At 36.8% G+C, this 20,303-nt stretch overlaps 4 protein-coding genes and 1 pseudogene across 8 annotated transcripts; 3 read left to right on the plus strand and 2 right to left on the minus strand.

Annotated features, from left to right (window-relative positions):
• The first annotated feature begins 283 nt into the window (after positions 1 to 283).
• LOC104234370 (probable 6-phosphogluconolactonase 1) lies at positions 284 to 5,559 on the plus strand. 5 transcript variants are annotated; one of them, XM_009787926.2, is made up of 5 exons: positions 335 to 394; positions 811 to 881; positions 1,310 to 1,517; positions 1,614 to 1,749; positions 4,791 to 5,559. In XM_009787926.2, exons 3-5 carry the CDS (start codon positions 1,345 to 1,347, stop codon positions 5,280 to 5,282), a joined length of 801 nt encoding a protein of 266 aa, XP_009786228.1. In that variant the 5' UTR covers positions 335 to 394; positions 811 to 881; positions 1,310 to 1,344; the 3' UTR covers positions 5,283 to 5,559. The 5 variants fall into 5 exon arrangements, with proteins under 5 accessions (XP_009786226.1, XP_009786228.1, XP_009786229.1 ...); XM_009787924.2 differs by lacking the exon at positions 811 to 881 and having other exon boundaries at positions 284 to 394; XM_009787927.2 differs by lacking the exons at positions 335 to 394; positions 811 to 881 and adding an exon at positions 431 to 611.
• Positions 5,560 to 6,006: 447 nt separating this feature from the next.
• Positions 6,007 to 10,158, minus strand: LOC104234369 (fructokinase-like 2, chloroplastic). The gene is made up of 5 exons (XM_009787922.2): positions 10,005 to 10,158; positions 8,310 to 8,887; positions 7,567 to 8,195; positions 6,991 to 7,462; positions 6,007 to 6,570 (listed from the first exon to the last, which is right to left on the minus strand). Exons 1-5 carry the CDS (start codon positions 10,043 to 10,045, stop codon positions 6,344 to 6,346), a joined length of 1,947 nt encoding a protein of 648 aa, XP_009786224.1. The 5' UTR covers positions 10,046 to 10,158; the 3' UTR covers positions 6,007 to 6,343.
• A 792-nt stretch (positions 10,159 to 10,950) lies between these two features.
• LOC104234368 (folate synthesis bifunctional protein, mitochondrial) lies at positions 10,951 to 13,574 on the plus strand. Its single transcript, XM_009787921.2, has 2 exons — positions 10,951 to 11,181; positions 11,807 to 13,574. The coding sequence occupies exons 1-2, from the start codon at positions 11,115 to 11,117 to the stop codon at positions 13,270 to 13,272; spliced, it is 1,533 nt and encodes a 510-aa protein (XP_009786223.1). The 5' UTR covers positions 10,951 to 11,114; the 3' UTR covers positions 13,273 to 13,574.
• A 317-nt stretch (positions 13,575 to 13,891) lies between these two features.
• LOC104234367 (cytochrome b5) lies at positions 13,892 to 17,300 on the minus strand. Its single transcript, XM_009787920.2, has 3 exons — positions 17,168 to 17,300; positions 14,670 to 14,736; positions 13,892 to 14,535 (listed from the first exon to the last, which is right to left on the minus strand). The coding sequence occupies exons 1-3, from the start codon at positions 17,252 to 17,254 to the stop codon at positions 14,288 to 14,290; spliced, it is 402 nt and encodes a 133-aa protein (XP_009786222.1). The 5' UTR covers positions 17,255 to 17,300; the 3' UTR covers positions 13,892 to 14,287.
• Positions 17,271 to 19,928, plus strand: LOC104234373 (linoleate 9S-lipoxygenase 6-like; annotated as a pseudogene).
• The last annotated feature ends 375 nt before the right edge of the window (positions 19,929 to 20,303 follow it).

Raw genomic sequence — 20,303 nt, forward strand, 5'->3', positions numbered from 1 at the left:
GAGAATTTTCTGTTCACATTTTCTTGTCACCATCATCAGATGCACGTGTTACCTCATAAGGTAAAAATTCCTAATATTTATTATATTAAACTCATGTTCTAGTATTCAGTAAAAAAAATAAATGTTTTTTTTAAGATTAGTTTTTTTTTTTTGCCTGGGCTGTTTATTTATACATTTATTTATGTGTTTGTAAGTTTATACTATTCAGTAAAAAATCCATTTCAAGATTAATTTTTTTTTTGGCCATGGTGTTTATATATACATTTAATTTAAGTGTGTGTGTGCGTTTTGTCCTTATATATGTTATAGAAACTGCCGATACCCATCTTCTCAGCTCCTTCAATTTTTTTCCTTTTTCTTTTTTTGGCCTAACACATCACTTTCCTTCACCTTTGTAAGAACCCCATCTCTCTGTTTCTCTGTTTTTTTCATAGCTCCTATGGTTTATATTGCAGAAATATTATATTGTATTTTAATGATATTTCAAGAATTGATTTTTATTTTGTGTTTCTGTTTTTAGCAGTTGGTGTTTACTTTTGGTGGGGTTTTTTTGCAATTCAAGATTATTAATGGAAGAGGATGATAATTGTTTGTGATCTGGAGTTTTTTCTGTAATGCTGTTTGTTTCATTTTTTTTCTATTCACGTGCATATTCTTGATTCAATGATTTGTGGAGTCATGATCTTCTTGTTGATCAGTCTTTTTGATGTTTGTGAAGTGATCATTCATTGCTACTTATTTTGTTTGATTTCTGTGTTTCAAGAATTTCTGAACCTTGAATTATGAGTTTGAATAATTTCTGAATTTCAGAATTTGATTACTGGTTTTGTTGTGAGCCGAGGGTATACCGGAAACAGCCTCTCTACCTTCGTAAAGTAGGGGTAAGGTCTGGTCTCCATACACACTACCTCTCCAGACCCCATTTGTAGTATTTCATTGGGTTTATTATTGTTGTTGACTGCTGGTTTTGCTGATTCTTGGTTTTTGGTTTGGTGGTTTGTGGGGGGGGGGGGGAGTAGAGGGGGTTTGCAAATGTCAAAGATCAATTTTTTTTGATTATGTAATGTTCAGTGAGTACATGTAGTACAGTTGTTTACTGAATTCTTGTTTTGCTTTAGTGTTTAACCAAAGTCAGAGTTTTGCCCCTTAACTTTTCTTCAGATTGTGTAATTGGAGAATCTGTGTTTTGTTTCATGCTGAATGAGCATTATGGAATTGTTAAGACTTTTTTAAAAAGAAAAAAAATTTATAATTTCAGGTGTCCAAATTGTAGCTGACTTGTTGCTTGCTATGTTATGATTTTGTGCAGTAGTGGCAGTGTTATCTTACATTTTCTAAAGAAGGATGGCTCTTTCTTGGGCTAATAAAGATGGAAGAGAAGTGAGGATTTATGAGTATTTGGATGAACTCAGCACAGATTTGGCAGATTATATTGCAGAATTATCAGAGGCTTCTGTGAAGGAGAGGGGTGTATTTGCTGTTGCTTTATCTGGTGGTTCCCTCATCAGCTTAATGGGGTATGTAAGTGTGTTGTATTTTACTTTTTCAAAATATTTTTGTTTCCCTTTATATATAAGGTATTGAATTGGTTTCCGAAATTCTTGGGAAAGCAGAAAATTATGTGAAGCTCCTTATAGCAAAACTGTTGATTGGGCAAAGTGGTATATATTTTGGGTGGACGAGCGTGTGGTTGCGAAAAATCATGCTGACAGTAATTACAAGCTAGCCAAAGATGGACTTTTGTCGAAGGTAGAAAACTCAAATTTTACTTGATCATCTTTGATCTACTGATTGTGGGATTGTTCATACGAACCTTAGTTGTAACTAGTGGTGGTAAAGTGGATAAAAAAATAGTTATCCATCCATATTATCCACTAAAAAATGGGTTGGATAATGAACTTTTTAAAAATTGGTCAAATATGGAAGAACCATATTATCCACTTAGAAAATGGATAACCAATGTGTTTAATTTTTACATGACTCAAATTAGGGGTTTCTAAGTTTGAAAGTCTAGGTATTCTTCCAAAAGTGATCATATTCAAGAAGCCATGAATAATAATGGATATCCATATTATCCCGCAGCTAATCCGTATTCTATCCATTATTAAATATAGGTCGGGTAGGATAATTAATCCGTTTTTGCACTACCCGTTCTTGACCCGTCCATATCCGATCCAACCAGCTCGTTTACCACCCCTAGTTGTAACAATGGCTCTCTCTATTTTGCATTGCGATCCATGATTACATATACCCTTCTCAAGAAATCTTTAAGACAGACATCAAATGAAGTAGTTCTCTTTTGGGTTGATTCAGTTCATCATAAAGATACAATAATCTTTCAGCTTTAAAACACAGATACGGTGCATCTCAAATATGCAAGGGAAGCTCCAGGCTGTAGTAATTACTACTTTTTGGCTAACTGTCATGCTAAAGACCGGCTATAAACTTATATGTTATTGTTGATATTAGTTTTCATACCATGTCGCTTGTGTTCATCTTATATAGAAGTGAGGATGTTCTTTCTTCTTTCTTCCTTACTTTTTTTTTGGGGGTGGGTGGGGGGTGGGGGCGAGGGTGAGAGGGGGAGCAGCCATTTTTGAGGGTCTGTTCGGAACATTGACAAGCAATCATGCTACAGTCAAGCATGGCTATTGTTGGTATTGTAGCTGCAGCCAGAAATTAAGGTGTGCTGTAACATATTTCTTTGATCAGTGCTTTTCCTTGATCTCCAACAATGTTTTGAGCTTGCAATTTTGCATAGTATGGCATAGTGGGGGTGGGAACGTCAGAGTTTGGATGGCGAGGAGATCTGGCAGAAAGAAAATGGATCAGGATTCTCTAAGCTGCAGTATCTGATCGTTGGGGTTTGGATGTGGTAGATAGCCATGTATAGTAAATTCCCATGAATATGGTTCGTTTTTCATTTTATTCCTGAAGCAAGATGATGTTCAAATTTTTTTGAATCCAGATCTTTGATGTCTCTAGGTATTCCAAGGGCGTATACACCTTGTCCTATGCGGTGTCACGGGACACCGATTCGTTGTTATTTTTTACTAGTTATGTATAAGAGAAATAAAAATATTGAAGATCTCCGGTTACAACTACAATAAGTTATTTGTTTGTTCATTTCTTCAAATTTTGACACGCTTATGAAAAATCCTGCGTATGCCACTGAGGTATTCTACCTATCATCTGTTACTCTCTAGTTAATTTACTTTGAACTATCGTGGTGAACCAGGTATATATGGTATATTTAATGTGTCCATGCTTAGAGGTGGTGACATCTATGGATCTAAGTTTGAAACCTGTAGCTATTTCCTTTGAACTGAATGCACTGGGCCAACTGAGGATGCGTATAAAGCTGAATTGAGGTAGTGCTAATAGATGGATGAGTATTGTATGTGCACATAGTGATCTGTAAAGTCATACAAGAGAATCTTCTTGAAAATGTTCAATTGTAGTCGCTCACTATAAGCTCTTAGGGATCCTGAGGCAGTTGAAATACTAACTTGAGGTCATACTAAGACCATCCACCTGATTGCTGGCATGAAGAGATCGATTTACGGATTGGTGATGCCAAAACGAGTGATGTTCCTTGTTAACAGAGAAGGGAGGGTTTTTAGTTACTTTACTTTTTATTTTTAACTTTTTTCTTGATTGATAAGAAATTTCAAGAAAAACTTCTCTGCATTACAAGCAAACTCTCTCTGCAGATGCTGGGTTTAACCAATGCTGATTGTTTCCCGCGTAAAGATTGACATAATGATATTTGGTAACTTCTATAGTTTTCTTTGCTAGAGTCGCGAACGCAGACTTACACTGGAAACATGGTGGCCTTGGTGTCTCATGTGTCTTGACTCTTCGAGCTTACCGATGTCCAGTAGATCTGTCATGCTGTCGTGTCTAACAATTTTGAACTTTGATGTAACCTGCTCGTTGTGGAAAATTATTTCAGCTTGAAAGCTTACTGCTGTTTTATCACGTTTAACATATATCTTTTAAAGCTCTTGTATTTGTTGATATCTTACACGATAAGTATTTAAGATATCTAATGAGAAAGAAACGAACAGTCTTTGGTTTTTTCTATTTCCTTCAGGGTCAGTATTTTGAAATCATATTTATTCAACAGTATTCTGCAAATCTGCTAAATATCTTCTTTAATCTATGGGTTGACATTAGAACCACCACCTATGTTGCTCGGACTGTGTATATTTGGAGAATCCGATATGGGTGTGTCAGTATTTTGGAGAGTCCATGCAGCATAGACCAGACAAGGTCCATGTTTTAGCAATTGTATTCCATCTCTTCATTTTTTTGTTGTTTTGTTCCTGTGTTTCCCCTAGAATTTGTGAGGGAAATGGATGTTCCTATAGTATGAATTCAATAGGTATAACTTTGAGGTTTGCTTCTCAATGTGGGAGAAGAACTGGTACTTCAGTTCCCAAATTCTTCATCCTAGGAATTCTCTCAATTACCAGAAATACAACTGTACCATCTTAATAGATACAAATGCTAGTTAGCTCTTTTGAAGTTACAGCATCTTCCATATTTTTCATTTATCCTTTCGTCTTCCCCCGGCATTAAAAGGGAAGTGGAAAAAAATAAGGAAAAAGAAAACAGGACGGTTGAGCTGAATGCGTAGATTTGAAATGCTGTTTTGTACCATGTAGCTGAATTTCATTAGTGAAATTTTGTTCCAAGTCTGAAGGGCTTCCGGATTTGATTTTTGGTACTGATCTTACTTTCCAAAGTTTTGCATTTCTCAGCTGGATTGTGCTTTTATCTTTCAGGTGCCTATTGTTCCAAGCCATGTACATTCCATTAACGACACGGTCTCAGCAGAGAAAGCTGCCGAAGACTATGAGTTTGTTATTAGACAGCTCGTGAGGACTCGTGTAATCAGCGTTTCTGACATCAGCGACTGCCCCAAGTTTGACCTCATCCTTCTAGGAATGGGACCGGATGGACATGTCGCGTCTCTTTTCCCTAATCACTCCATACTTGATGAGAAAGAAGAGTGGGTAACTTTTCTCACCGACTCACCCAAGCCCCCTCCAGAGAGGATTACTTTCACTTTACCGGTTATCAACTCTGCATCCAATGTAGCTATAGTTGTAACTGGAAGCAGTAAAGCAGAGGCTGTGCATTCAGCGATTGATGGTGTTGGACCTGACTGCCCGACGTTGCCTGCAAAAATGGTCCAGCCAAGTAAAGGGAATTTGGTTTGGTTTCTAGACAAGGCAGCCGCCTCAAAACTTGACGGCGCAAAATTTTCAGAGTAGTAGGGCCAGGCTTTTAAATGTGTATGATTGTGTATTTAGAAAAGGCATATGCAACTTAGTTCATTCTCATCTTTCATCAAGTCTTATATTTTGATCTTCCCTTTTTTCCCAAAATTTTTGATAGCTTTTCCTGTTTGAGAAGAAATATAGGAACTTTTTCTTCTGTTGGATTAGGTATCTTCCACCTGCAGTCCTCTCTTCTGAGGTGGGTTTTGAGAAGTGTGGTTATCTTTTTGTTGGGGAAGATGGCAATAAAATTGGATCCTTATATAGAAAATCTAAATGTCCTTTTTAAACTTAGCTAGTTTGTTTTTAGCTCTTTCACATCAGTTACCTAGAAATAAAATTTTGATACATAAAGTTAGTGGCATTAAATTCATCATTAACAATTTTAATTAGTGGAGGTCCAATGTAAGTTAATATGACAACCTGGTGATTTCTCATCCGCCTAACCTTGGTAGACAGAATTAACCTATACTTGTGTAACTTGTAAAGTTGCTAATATGTGACCAGGAGGAGGTCACGGCTTCGAGCCGTATAAACAGTCTCTTGTAAAAATGTAGGGTAAGACTGCATACAACAAACCCTTATGGTCCAGCCTTCCCTCGGATTCCACGCATACCGGGAACTTAGAGCACCAGGCTGACCCTTTTGTGTGTGTGTGTGTGTGTGTTTCGATGAGAATCCTTTTTCTTCAGAGAAACTGAGTTTTAAGAGAACAAAATGGTTCATACTCTAACAAGTTCATTCAGAAATAACAAAAAGGAGATGAAATGATATTGGTCTATGATACACAGCAATGCAAAGCCTATTCTGCTAGTAAATAATCTAAATTTCTCCAATATGTCAAAAAAAAAATAGTCAAATGTTACATTAAAGGCATAGCAATCAAGAAAGCCTTGGAAAATGGACTTGGTGATGTTGTCTTTCCCTCTTGTATGATTTCTCTGATACCATGTTGTATCAAAACTCTAAAAATTCGTGTACAAGCAGTTACAAGCGTCGGAAAATGGAAACAGGGCATCTGACATAAGCATAATCGGCTACAAGCGTATACACCATCAACTTACAGGCACGAGTGTTCTGTATTCCCTCTCTGTTACTGACTTTATGCCATGGTCGTCTGGGACCACATCGTCTTCCATACCTTCTTTGGGAGGATACCCTAATCTCCTCGCCTGCAACCATTGATCTACTACCCCACAGCTAATAGCATACTTTAAAGTTCGTTCCAAGTACCCTTTATCGGTCATAAGATGAGGCTGAACTGTCAGCATTCTGATGATACCTGAACCAAAAGTTGCCACAGAAATTAAGTTGTGGAGCACCAAAAACACGAAAATTGGATATTTCAGTTGCAAATATTTTATAAAGGAACATTTCTTTTTGAAACAGGTAATGATACTTTTTTTAGGTAACAGTAGAGTACTAACAATGAGAATTTGATCGAACAGCTAAAGATATCTGTTGGCCTGCAAAACTTGGACGGATAACATCACTGTCCAGATGTGACATGACTCCACTCAATATTTATTGTTCCCTTACTGCTATCTCTTGACCCAAAATTAAGTAAATATCTCCAATTTGGATAGATATTGCAGGGATAAGTGAAAAGGCATAAATGCATCACATAGCAGACTATCGTCTCTAATGAGCAAACTTCTAAAGGAACGACTTATGAATATACAGAAGGTGGTCATTCTTTTACCTGCAATAATGCCATCTCCAGATGCAGACATATCAGAAGTATAAGGGGTCAGCGGCACATCTTCCAGCCCAAGAACAGCACCATGATGCTCCTTGGTGTAGTAATGAATCTTAGAAGTCCCGTTAGTCACGAACAAAACCTTTAGATTTTCATGCCAAAGTGGAGCAATTACTTCCGGTGGATAGTGAGTGAACTTAGACCTGTCATTATCCTTGGTGTCAAACCTCTCGGACGGTTTTATGCCACAGAGAAACTCTAACTCCTGTTTCGTAACTTCTATAATATCTGCAAGATCCCACGCTTGCTGTATGAATGTCTTCGCTTTATCACCCGATTCCCATAGCGGAAACGGGAGGTTGACATCATAAAAGACAACCCCTCCCAGCTTCTTCGAAATCTTTGTTGCTCGTAATGTGGTTAATCTCATATGTGGGTCAAGCAATGAGAATGTATTGAAATAAAACATTTTTGCCTGTGTAACACATTAGAATGAATGGAAACAACTTCAGCATTAACAGAACATACAAAATGAGTTCGAATAAATAAAGTAACATGTAATTTTTTTCAGATTCTTACCTCCTTAAGGACATCTATATTGATCTCAGACTTCAATAGAGAATCCTCAGCCGATGGTTTGGTGGTAGTCATCCTCAAGCCCCCTCTCTTACCTATTTTCATATGTGTAATGGCAGTTGCTTTTTTACTGTCAAGGCGAACTGACCGCGTTTGAACTTTGTTGATATTCATAAAATATACCAAGGACTGACCGAAATCGTCATCGCCAAGTTTCCCCATGAAGGCAACTTTACCGCCCAAGCTCGCAAGAGCCACGGCAACATTACTCGAACATCCCCCGGGAGCCCTGGTAAATTTTTCGGGATCCCAAATTGCATCTTTCATTCTTTCATGCCATTCATGGTCTACAAGCCGATTGGATGGCCTCCCTGAAGGAACAAACGCATGCTGTGCGGCACCAAAGCAACACACCAGAGGTGGCCATCCGTATGAGAAGCTAATATCCTCTCCATCATCGAAGTCCAGTTCTTCCTCACTATCAGCATCAACGTTTGCAACGTGTAGCTCTTCTTCGATATCACTAATTTCTGTCTGGCTACCTTCATCCTCTAAATCGTTAACCTTCTTTCTCCTCCGCCTTGTGACCTTCTGAGTTGGTTCTTTCTCGAGGCTACTAGAGCTAGAAGCAGCTGCAAAATTATGCATAACGAGATTTGCAATTAAACTTCTAAACTTACCAATTTAAACTTCTAAACTTACCAAATGATGAGGAAGTTTGTAAGTTTTTGATATAGAGATTTTACCTTTCTTTGAAGTTCGTTTTCGTACTTCCACAGAACCTTCACTTGATCTTGAAGTTGGTAAGACTTCCTCATCTGTGACATTGCCCTCCACATCTGACGTAGAATCCTCAAATGTGCTCTCCACTGTCTCTTTTTTCTTCCGAGTTCGTCGGGTTTTCTTCGGTTTCGCACTTGATTCTGGTTCTGTTACAGCTTCCGCATCAGTGACATTACCCTCCGTATCAGATATGGAATCACCAAATGAACTCTCCACTATCTCTTTTTTCTTTCGGGTTCGTCTCTGCGTTTTTTTGGGTTCCTCAATTGACTCTGAAGTATTTTCGGCTTCCTCAACATTCATTGGATCATCATTTGAAGTCTCGACTACTTTCTTTCTCCTAGCCATAACCGGAGCTCGTTTTGATATCCGGACGGTCTTTTTTCCAACACCAAACACCTCTGTCTTCGATAACTCCTTGGCTATAGCCTCTGGAGTTCCTTCTTTAGAGACTGCCATAAGAACCCATTTGTTTTTAAGTCCAAGATCTTGAAGGTGCATTACTTTCATATTTGGGTAAAAGTTCCAATGCAGATGCTGCCTGCATGTTAGAGAAACATAGAATCTTACTTTCTTTTTCCTGTTTGAAGCATATTTTAGTTTCAGCAGCAATTATCCTTCAAATTTTCCTCCATGTTTTAGATCAGCAAATCCAAGATGCATAAAGAAAAAGCAAAGAAATTGAATCTCTAATTGATGCTCATATTAGAATCAAGAAAAACACCCTCTCTGCACTTTGATTCGTTTTTTCAATTAAAAGTCCGCAATTGTAAAGACACTGAATTTGTTTTGGTTTTTGGTGAGTGAATGATTTCATTCCGAATGAACACCAACTATGCACTATTAAAAAGCACAAAGTGCACATGTTGTTGGTTGGAGGTAGTAACAAGTCTTGGTAGACAAGGCACAGAGCTACCTATTGCTGGTGAGAGGTAGCAGGTATCTCGTAGAATTATTATTCTAGGTGCACGCAAGCTAGCCCCGACACCATGGTTATCAAAGAAAAAAAAAGCACGAAGTGCACTCGGCTAGTTACCTACAAGTCACCAAAAGAGCATCTCTACGACTGAAGCCACCCTATGTGCACTAATCAAAATCCTATAGAACAACTACTACTACGCCTCAATCCCAAACAAGTTGGAGTCGGCTATATGAATCCTCACTAACCATGTTTTCAGCGGAGCTAGTCTTGAAGATATGGGGTCAGCCGACCCCAATAACTTTTGTCCAAATCTGTTTTTGTCTTCAGAAATTTATTTAATATTTATAAATTATATAATTTAGAACCTAGCAGCTTAAAATGGGCTAGAATACCGAATCCATAAGCTTCAAATTTTGGCTCCGCCTCTACATGTTTTTTATTATATGATGGATCCTCACAATACAGAATCATATAGAAAATGGAAGAAATTCAACTTGCTCTCAAACTAATAGCATACTACAGCAGGGACACAGAAATTCAGCTTTAATTCTAATTTTCACCACAACATAACGTTATCCACATAGAAGACAGTTGCAAAGGTGACAACTTTATAAGTTACATGATAATTGTATGCTTCTGGTATCATTTTCTTCACAGGGTAAAGCAGATGACACAATACAGAAAAATAAAAAAAGGAACATAAATGAGAAAAAGACTAAAGAATTAGGGAAAAAACCTGGGGAGAGTAGAAAACAAGTTGAAGGAGAGAGCAGCCATAGCAAGAAGAACATAAAGTTACAATCTTTACAACCCAACAATGGGGTTTTAGACCTTCAAGTTCAAGGTAGCTGTGAAGCAGTAAAGAGAACTGGATGAGGAGGGGTTTTTGGGATTTGGGTTTTTGAGGGAATTACAGAATTGATTTTTCTTTTCTTTTAATATTATAATTATTTACTTATTTTCTGAAAAAATTATTCATAGTGATTAGTACTCCTTCTATCTAGTTTTTTATGTGGAAGGCAAAAAACACTTTTAAAATTATGATTAAAATAAATCATAAATAGTGGAACACTCATATTCAAGAGGTGTTCATCCAAAAATTATATTGTATAGATAAGTAAAAAAAAATTATTATATACATTATATATTGAATTGCTTCGATTTATTTGTCTGTTTATTTTTTCATATTTGATTCTCCCTAATGAAAAATCTAGTTTTGTCAAAAGAGCAATTTGATGCATAAATCATCTTGTATTCATGCATGTTACATTAAGGGTCGCAACCCAAGGGATATAATATAAACAGTCTACGCTAATGCAATCATAATGGTTTTGTCACTTATTTTAAATTATTTTATTAAAAAAAAGTTTTTTAAAATATAAAAAGTTGACATGGTCAATTAATTTTTTGGCTCTTAACAAACTTACTCTTAGTTTTATGACCTATCTTTTTTTTTCATACATGGAAGATTTATTTTTATACGTAAAAAATTTGCCTTTTATAGATCTAAATATCATTTTCCGCATAAATTGAAACAAAAGAGTACTACGTTAAAATCTCGTCTTTAAACCCATGTTCTAAAGACAAACTTTCTCATGACTAAAATGACCCTAGTGTACTCCACAATTTACCAAATTGCCACTAGGTATGTTTTCTGCGCTGCCTTTGTACTATATTCTGGCAAAGCAGGGAATCTAATCTAATTTCCAAGATCCAATTCCGCTGTATATTTCATGTTCATTCATAGGATGATAGTCCTGGAGATTTCTTGCAATTCTATGAATCTTGAAATATTATTGAGACATCAACATCACTATCTTCAGTGAGTTTTTGTATCGTTATTGAGATGAATATCTTCAGACGCTTACTCCCAACAAAGTTTGGGTTCAAAATATCCAAGAATTCGTGTAATGGTAAGCTCTTTTTACCCCTCTTTATGTGGTTTCCCTATCTTTTTGTGCTCTATTAATCATAAAGTTACAATCTTTGTAAGGTTCTGATGTAATTGGTATGTGTTGTATTTACCCTTGAAGAGGGGTTGTGGATTGAAATGTTTAATTAGATTAGTATTAGTGCAATTAATGACATTAATGGAACCTCTACTATAGTTTTTCCAAATAAATTATAAAGTCATATCTATCTTTTTAAATAGTAATAAGCCTTGGTGGGCAGAGTTATACGGTTACTGTGGTAGTGGAAGATAGCAAGTAACCAATAAGATAGTCGAGGTGCATGTAAGCTGGCCCGGAGATCACTGTCATAAAAAATGGTTTATTTTGAGCTTTCTTGGGCTGTTTTGATGGGTTTAAGCTTCTTTTCAGCATTTTAATGGGGGGTTTTATTGAATGATGATGGAGATAGAGGCTGTTTTTTTCTAAAATGTTCGTTTTGAATCTTTAAAGATTGAGATTAAATGGACCATAATAGCGCAGAATGGATACAAAGGATTCATATAACCGACCCTCAACTAGTTTTAGGATTAAGGCGTAGACTCATAGTGATTGATTGATTGATGTTCTTTTACAATCTTGTTTGCAGCATGGGGCATTTATAGTATCCATTCGTCCCCGGATTGTGTGGTGGAAGTACATTCCCCGGAGCAGGAAGTAATAATTGCTTTGGGAAGTAATGTGGGAAACAGACTTCAGAATTTTGATGAAGCATTGCACCTAATGAAGAAATCAGGTATACAAATTACCAGGCATGCTTGCTTATACGAGACGGCGCCTGCTTATGTAACTGATCAGCCTCGGTTTCTGAATTCTGCTGTTAGAGGTGTCACGAAACTAGGGCCTCACGAGTTGTTGGGAGTGCTCAAGAAGATCGAGAAGGACATGGGTCGTACAACTGGAATAAGATATGGTCCTAGACCTATCGACTTGGATATTCTGTTTTATGGGAAATTCAAGATTCATTCTGAGATACTTGACGTTCCGCATGAAAGAATCTGGGAGAGACCATTTGTGGTGGCACCTTTGATTGATTTACTCGGTTCAGACATAGATAGCGATACAGTTGCACGGTGGCATTTATTTTCAAAACATTCAAGCGATCTTTTTGAATTGTGGGAGAAACTAGGAGGTGAATCTCTTGTAGGAAAAAATGGGATGAAAAGGGTATTGCCAGTTGGAAACAACCTATGGGACTGGTCTTCGAAAACCTCCGTTATGGGTATTCTGAATTTGACTCCGGACAGTTTTAGTGACGGTGGGAAGTATCTATCTGTAGAAGCAGCAGTTTCCCAAGTTCGTTTAATGCTCTCAGAGGGTGCAGATATAATTGATTTTGGTGCACAATCTACACGTCCAAACGCTTCAAAGATATCCGTTGAAGAAGAATTAGATAGACTAATTCCTGTTATAGAGGCCGTTAACAAGATGCCCGAGGTTGAGGGGAAGCTTTTATCTGTGGATACCTTCTATTCAGACGTTGCTTCAGAAGCAGTCAAGAATGGAGTTCATCTTGTAAACGATGTATCTGGTGGACGGTTGGATTCCAATATGCACAATGTCGTTGCAGCACTTCGAGTACCCTTTATAGCAATGCATATGAGAGGCGATCCGTCTTCCATGCAAAATCCCGAGAACTTGCAGTACAACGATGTTTGTAAGGACGTGGCATTTGAACTTCATGAGAGGCTCAAGGAAGCAGAGTTAGCCGGTATTCCTGCTTGGAGGCTAATAATTGATCCAGGAATCGGATTCTCCAAAAATACTGAACATAATTTGGATATTCTAACGGGTTTGACAACCATCCGAAGTGAGATTGCAAGGAGGAGCTTGGCGTTGTCTCGTGCACCCTTATTGATTGGACCTTCCAGAAAGAGATTCCTAGGCGAAGTCTGTGCTCGCCCTGCTGCAGATGAACGAGATCCAGCAACTGTTGCTGCTGTAACGACAGGGGTTCTGAATGGTGCCAATATTGTAAGAGTACATAATGTTCGATATAATGCAGACGCGCTTGGGCTGTGTGATGCGTTATTGGAAAGGAAACAGTATGCTTAGATATAACAGTTAACACGAGCTATGTTTTGTTTTCTCATTGTAAAACATCTATCAGTCTGAGATTTGTGTTTTTTGCCAAGAACTCAAAGCTGAAATGATATAACCAGAAAGAGCAAAGTTTTGTGAGTGAAACATTTTACTTGAAAGTTGACTAGTTCCTTGATTCATTTGCTTCCTTTCGGTTCCCAAGTTTGTAAAACGTATATGAGATTCGTTTTTTACTTTTATGTATTTTTGGTTCTCCCTTTACCAGTTTCAATCAAGCAATAAATTATGATGCTAAACAAAGAAATTTTCCTCAATCTCAACTTGCTATCTCCTCTCTATATTATCTGTTAAGATTTTTGCACACCTCTTTGGAACAATAACTGAAGTTCTCTAAAAATAAAAATAAAAAGAGGCAACCCGATGCACAAGCTCCGGTTGTGCGCAGGTCGGGGAAGGGCCAGACCACAAGCGTCCATTGTATGCAAACTTACCCTGCATTTATGCAAGAAGCTGTTTCTAAGTTCTCTAAAAAAAAAAGTAATAAATGACTTGTTTTTTCTAACAACAAATATGAAAAAACAAATTCAAGTTTGAGGTGTCACGACGCTTCTCTCAGATTGACATATACTTATTTGCATCTAAAAGGCTTTCTTGATGTCATAAAATTCGAGAGCACAAGCTGATTGGGACAAAACCAAAAAGAAATTAAAATAAAAGAAACTCGCGAAAGAAAAAAGATAAAATGCCCTTGCTGGATGCACTTTATTCTGTATCCTCAGACAGGTTATATGGATAGTAAATGTCAACTCTTATCAATATGATGACAGCCACTGTGTATTAAAATGGCTATTTGACATCACTTGCTCTGGGACAGAATATCAATTTCCCCGCATCTCATTCAGCAACAAAAATGTGCATTCAGCAATCATGTCCCAAAATTCTTGGACCTCTAAAGATATGATGAATACTTTTTTCAGTCTATGTTTCACAACAGTACTAACATCCGAGAGGGAATATCAAACTGATTTTACTTCTTGCGTGTGTACAAGAAGCCCACCACCACAGAGATGCCGACAACTGCTACAGGAATGAACCAGTATTGCTTAGTAATTTCCTTAACCTTCTGAGGAATATTTTTGGCGGCCTTCTTTACAATCTCAAGTTCTGGGATGGGAGGGGATGTCGAATCAAGCTCCCCAATGAAGAATTTCTCCATCAGTTCCCTCGCATCTTTGCTATGTCCAGCATCTTCAAATTCATCAGTGGCGTCTTTTCCTACAAGAAATTGCATAACAAGTCAAATCATTCCATCTTACTTATGATCCTTGCATTGACATACTCAAAGGTAGATCCAATTACTTCACTATTTTGAGTGTACAGTAATTTCAAAGCAAAGAATACAGTGATACCTGTAGCAGCAAGTACAACATCATCTCCGCCTGGATGTTCGTCCAGATAAGATGAAACATCATATACCTGCTCATGCACCAGGGCAGGCAGAGAAATTAAGAATTTGAAGTAGCAAACGGAGAATCAGGTATACTAAGAATCTTTAATAAAACATTCTAGAAATATAAGATCAGATCAGCCCAAACGTTACGACATTTTGCTGATGAAGCAATACGACAATCAAAACATTGCAGACAAATTTTTGCAAAGACTACTGGAACCATCAGTCTCACTTAGCGTTGCTGTAAACTATTCTTTCTAGCAAACCGTGGTGCTCTAAGGCATAAAGCGTGTTAAGTCATATTACCATCTGATTTAAAGCCATCCTCCTGGCTCATGTCTAGACTAGATATCAAACCAAAACCAGTTTCATTCTCAGAGGTTCAAGACTGGCAAGTTGCATATTAAGTAGTACTGTGTGCAGGTTTATTTTTACCACGACAAGTTAAATATGGGTTTTGACTTCTAGTGAAAATTATTTTGATGACTAACACAGGAATGTAGGTGTACTAAAGAATATGAATAGCAAAGGTGCAATAGGTAAATCCTCTAAATTCCACAATAATTAGAGCTTGGATAAAAATAAAACAGCTCAACTAACCACAAGACGTAATATCAGGAAGTTGACGCTGCATGAAGTGCATCAGTTGAACTCGATTGTCATATTGTACAGGTTGCAATGTAAAAATATATGAAGAAAACAAATCTGGGGCCTTAAATTGTAGTAGTAAATGTAGTATGTCCAAATCATAGGACAGAAACAAGATAAAATTAATCAGCATAATATGGAAAATAATGAGGAAAAGCATGGATGAATAACCATGATTAAAATTCCTCTGAACACTGTCCAAGGTAAGCTTGCATAAATTTTGCACAGCATTATAGATTTAGCATGAGCACAAATTCAATGCACCACCTTATCCACAAAGAAAGAATTTTATATAGTTTTCAGGAAGAAGCGAATTGTCAAATCATAGATATAACTCCGTGCGAACATTTACAGCCCGCCCCAACCCTCCCACCTTCCCAAATACCACGAAGGAGAAAGGTAGCGGATGAATTTTTATTGGTCCTGAACCACAGCCACTTACAGCTGCAAATTATTAATCTAAGGATAAACTTATAAGGCCCTGCGGCATTACTCACAAGGTTAAGGAGCATTTGAATCAGGACGTGTGATGGTTATCAATCTTCTTGGTCTTATCTACAATTTGTATGTGTTTCACATTTTTGAGTTGCCTCATCCTGGTGGCATATTTTGAAGCTGAGGAATCTTCATTACTTCGTTAATCACAACCAATCCTCATTACTTTGTTAATCACCGTGATAACAATGCACCCAGTGATTATCTTCTAAATCCAGCAAAATTAGCTTTTTACCTTTCTTTTCCTCATTAAGAACTCGCGCCAATTCCAACAGAGAACCAGATACCTATAACTTTCTCTCAGTTCACTAGGGCCACTACCTCAAACAGCTTGACACTCTACTACGGTCATTATACTTTTTTTTTTTTAAAACCATCGTGCCAGGGCAGCTTATTCGGACCTCGACTAATTACACGGGGTACTTGCTACCTCCCATTATAGTCATATACTTTGTACAAACGTAGCAAGATTGCTACGTTAATATATCCTCCATTTGCTTAATGCACCCGTATTAAAGGTTGCGATATGCACGTGGCCACTTTTCATATGAATCCTTCAACACAAAAAATTAGCGAGAAAATGGGCACAGCCATATGGATACGTCCACTATATTTCTTTCTCTTAATTCCATTATTACATAGTCAATAAAGGGAATTTAAGACTATTCCAATCATATACACACTACATATTCAATGGTTAAGGGTCGGTCTAACCCGACACAAGATACATATCATCACATTCATAAGCCTAAGAAAATTTCCACATGGCAATTGAGTCAGATAATTATTATGAACATAAAACTGAAAGCTAGCATCAATGGAATTAAAAAAAGAACCATTAATCCTAGTAATCAATGTGTGTGAAGAAAAACTAAAAAAAGTTGTAAATAGACAAATACCCCCATTGGGTCCGTCTAAAAACTGCATAATCACAACGCAGAGGCGGACCTAAGTTGCAAGTTATAGATTCATGTGAAACCAATAGCTTTTGCCCAGACCCTATATATGTATTAAGAAATCTACTAAATATCTAAATGTGAACTCAGTTATTATTGTATATATTAGCTTGAGCTCGATGTTGAAACTCATAAACTATAAATCCTGGATCCGCATCTACCTAGGAGAATACATAACCAATCACATTCACAACAAGAATATATTCCAAAACAAAAACAATAAAAGGGCAACACTGACAATTTTCAATATTGGTTAGTCTATCTACCAATTGAGGACCACAAGCACAGTTACTCCCCATAAAAAGAAGAAAAAAACAGATAAAACCCAGGAAAAAAATGTAAGAAAAAAGAAAAACACCTTGCCGTCAATGACAACCCAGCAGTCATCCTTAGTGTTGTGCTGAGAGGCTTCTTCCATTGTGAATAGCTTCGTTAGTGTTGGCATTTTCTCTCAATTAACTTCTAATGGCTTTTTACTTGCAAATTTCTCTTCTCTCAAACAAGTTATACTAAACCCTATATGGCTGAAATACAGAATAATATGGTCTTGCGGCAGTGGTTTTCGTGTGAAAGAGGTAATGTTTTGGTGTGGGTAGCTTTCGGGTCGGGTAGAACTAATCCAAATCCCTAATTATACGATTTGATGTACTACTGTGGTTCGAATATTTGCATTCGGTGAGTTGAATTAAGTCGAATCGTGTGGACTAAGTCAACATGAGTTTATTATATTAGCATTAAATTATAGTTAATTATATAGTACGAATTTTTATCTTAATTGATGATTTAGCCATAATAATTTATTCTTTGTAATCCGCGTCTCATCCCAACTATTCAATATTATTCATTATCTCGACCCTTAAACTAATTTATTGGTGAAACTACAATTATAACTGTAAACAAGTTTCTTTTATGTTGAGGCACAAATACTCCACTCTCTTTAAGAAGGTTGAAAGCAATTAGAGTGAACTTTTTTACTAATATCATAATTATTTTGTCTTATTCCCCGTAAAATTAATTCAATTTAGCAATATTGTTTTATTCCGTCAATCCAAAGCTTCACAAGAACATGCTTTACCATGAGTAAAACACTCTGTTCTTTTAGGTGAAAGATTTATCGGTAAAATTACACCAATAAATCTCATAATGGCAATTAAAAAAAAAAAGGAAAATCTACACAAAAAATTTACCCTCTTTTTCCTCACATTCTCTTTCCCTCATTAATTATTTTCTGTCTTTTTGTGTTTTCTCTCTTATGTTTTTTCCTACATTGCATATTATTCATCTCTTCACTATATGTGTTTTTCATTGAAGGCTTCAAGAGCTTATTTGTACTCTTTTTCCTGCATTCAATCCAGAACATCTTGTTAATAAACTCCATGGATAAGTTAACTCTTCAATCACATACTATGTTTGACTAACTCTGAGGATTATTATTACTAAGAGTTATTATATGATACACAATCTAATGAGAGAAAAGAATAGTGAAACAAAAAAAGATTTAAAAAAAATATTGCTAACAAATGGTATACTATAATAATATGCAATATTTCAGCTGAAATATGAATAAAAATACAGTATCCAACAGTATACCGCTATGGTATCACAATATACTGTAAGAGCATGCAACTATATTGCAACAATATACTATAAACGTATATATATATATATATATATATATACCGAAATAATATATAAGGAGGGTCGGATAATTATTTTGTACGGATAGAATCAAGGTAATTATTTTGATTTCTATGAGTAATCATGTACATATTATTTTGTTTAAAGGGTAACAAATTAAATTACACAAAGTATATAACATGTAAATTATAAGATATCAAGCTAAACATTCTAACAAGAAATATGCATTGCATTATACAATTCTTGCATTACTAATCCTCACATTACAGTCTTCTTGCAAGATAACGGATCATTGAAGCCGCTAGCAATTGAACTAAGTTTGCCACATCCAGATGGAGACCAATTTGGTGCTATTAGCAAAGTGTATACCCCAGCTGATGAAGGTGTCGAGGGCTCCATCTGGGAACTGGCTAAAGCTTATGTTGCAGTGAATGACTCAGGTGTTCATCAGCTAATTAGTCATTGGTTGAATACACATGCTGTGATTGAGCCATTTGTGATTGCAACAAATAGGCAATTAAGTGTGCTTCACCCGATTCATAAGCTTTTGCATCCTCACTTCCGTGACACAATGAACATAAATGCTATGGCAAGACAAATCCTAATCAATGCTGGTGGAGTTCTTGAGAGTAAATATGCCATGGAAATGTCAGCTGTGGTTTACAAAAACTGGATTTTCCCTGATCAAGCACTTCCCACTGATCTTGTTAAAAGAGGAATGGCAGTTGAGGACTCGAGTTCCCCCCATGGCATTCGTTTGTTGATACAGGACTACCCATACGCTGTGGATGGTTTAGAAATATGGTCAGCGATCAAAAGTTGGGTAACAGAATATTGCAGCTTCTATTATAAATCTGATGACTCGATTCTAAAAGACAATGAACTCCAAGCTTGGTGGAAGGAACTCCGCGAAGAGGGACATGGTGACCTAAAAGATGAACCATGGTGGCCTAAAATGGAAAATTGCCAAGAGCTAATAGATTCTTGCACCATCATTATATGGACATCTTCTGCACTTCATGCAGCAGTCAATTTTGGTCAGTATCCTTATGCAGGTTATCTCCCAAATCGTCCTACAGTAAGTCGAAGATTTATGCCAGAGCCAGGAATTTCTGAGTATGAATGGCTAAAGACAAATCCTGATAAGGCATTCCTAAGAACAATCACTGCTCAATTGCAGACACTGCTTGGTGTTTCCCTTATAGAGATATTATCAAGGCATACTTCAGATGAAATTTACCTCGGACAGAGGGACTCCCCTAAATGGACAAACGACGAAGTACCCCTTGCTGCTTTTGAGTGACATTGAAAATCGGAGGTGACCAGATATGGAGGAACAGGTCAGGGCCTATTAAGGCTCCGTACACACTACTCTTCCCAACAAGCGAAGGGGGACTAACAGGCAAAGGAATTCCTAACAGTGTCTCTATATAAACCTTATTATTAAGTAATGAGCCATATGAACAAGTCTGCAAATGGAGAATGGAGAATGAAGAAAGCTGGTGTTTCAATAAATCTTGTAATGATGTTTCATTACTTTTAAGTTTATTTGCCTTATTTCTATATGTTTGATTTATTTCCCTTTTAGCACAACCTGTCATTTGGTTCCAGTTTGTTGGGAGAATAATGCAGATAATAAATCCTGATATTCTGCAACTTGTAATTATTCTGAGTATTAATGATATGCATCTCAGAATCATGTATTAAAAAAATATATATATATATATCAAATTACAAAAATATTTCTTTAGACTCCAACTTCTTAGTTGACTGAAGGATAGATGCAAACATGAAACGTAAGATAACTAGAGAAGACAAACAAGATTGAAATGAAAATAAAGGTGGCCAATGAAGAC

Source organism: Nicotiana sylvestris, chromosome 10 (assembly GCF_000393655.2).
Source record: "Nicotiana sylvestris chromosome 10, ASM39365v2, whole genome shotgun sequence".
Taxonomy (NCBI): domain Eukaryota; kingdom Viridiplantae; phylum Streptophyta; class Magnoliopsida; order Solanales; family Solanaceae; genus Nicotiana; species Nicotiana sylvestris.

Bases quoted from the DNA above. Each gene is read 5' to 3' on its own strand.
- LOC104234370 (XM_009787924.2), top strand. From the start codon at position 1,345: ATGGCTCTTTCTTGGGCTAATAAAGATGGAAGAGAAGTGAGGATTTAT. The intron at 1,518-1,613 runs GTATGTAAGTGT...TTGGGAAAGCAG, and splicing joins TCCCTCATCAGCTTAATGGG to AAAATTATGTGAAGCTCCTT. The intron at 1,750-4,790 runs GTAGAAAACTCA...TTTATCTTTCAG, and splicing joins AAGATGGACTTTTGTCGAAG to GTGCCTATTGTTCCAAGCCA.
- LOC104234369 (XM_009787922.2), bottom strand. From the start codon at position 10,045: ATGGCTGCTCTCTCCTTCAACTTGTTTTCTACTCTCCCCAG. The intron at 8,196-8,309 runs GTAAAATCTCTA...ATAATTTTGCAG, and splicing joins AAAACGAACTTCAAAGAAAG to CTGCTTCTAGCTCTAGTAGC. The intron at 6,571-6,990 runs GTAAAAGAATGA...CTTTTGGTTCAG, and splicing joins TGGAGATGGCATTATTGCAG to GTATCATCAGAATGCTGACA.
- LOC104234368 (XM_009787921.2), top strand. From the start codon at position 11,115: ATGAATATCTTCAGACGCTTACTCCCAACAAAGTTTGGGTTCAAAATA. The intron at 11,182-11,806 runs GTAAGCTCTTTT...TCTTGTTTGCAG, and splicing joins ATCCAAGAATTCGTGTAATG to CATGGGGCATTTATAGTATC.
- LOC104234367 (XM_009787920.2), bottom strand. From the start codon at position 17,254: ATGCCAACACTAACGAAGCTATTCACAATGGAAGAAGCCTCTCAGCAC. The intron at 14,737-17,167 runs GTGTTTTTCTTT...GTGCATGAGCAG, and splicing joins GGGTTGTCATTGACGGCAAG to GTATATGATGTTTCATCTTA. The intron at 14,536-14,669 runs GTATCACTGTAT...AATTTCTTGTAG, and splicing joins TGTTGTACTTGCTGCTACAG to GAAAAGACGCCACTGATGAA.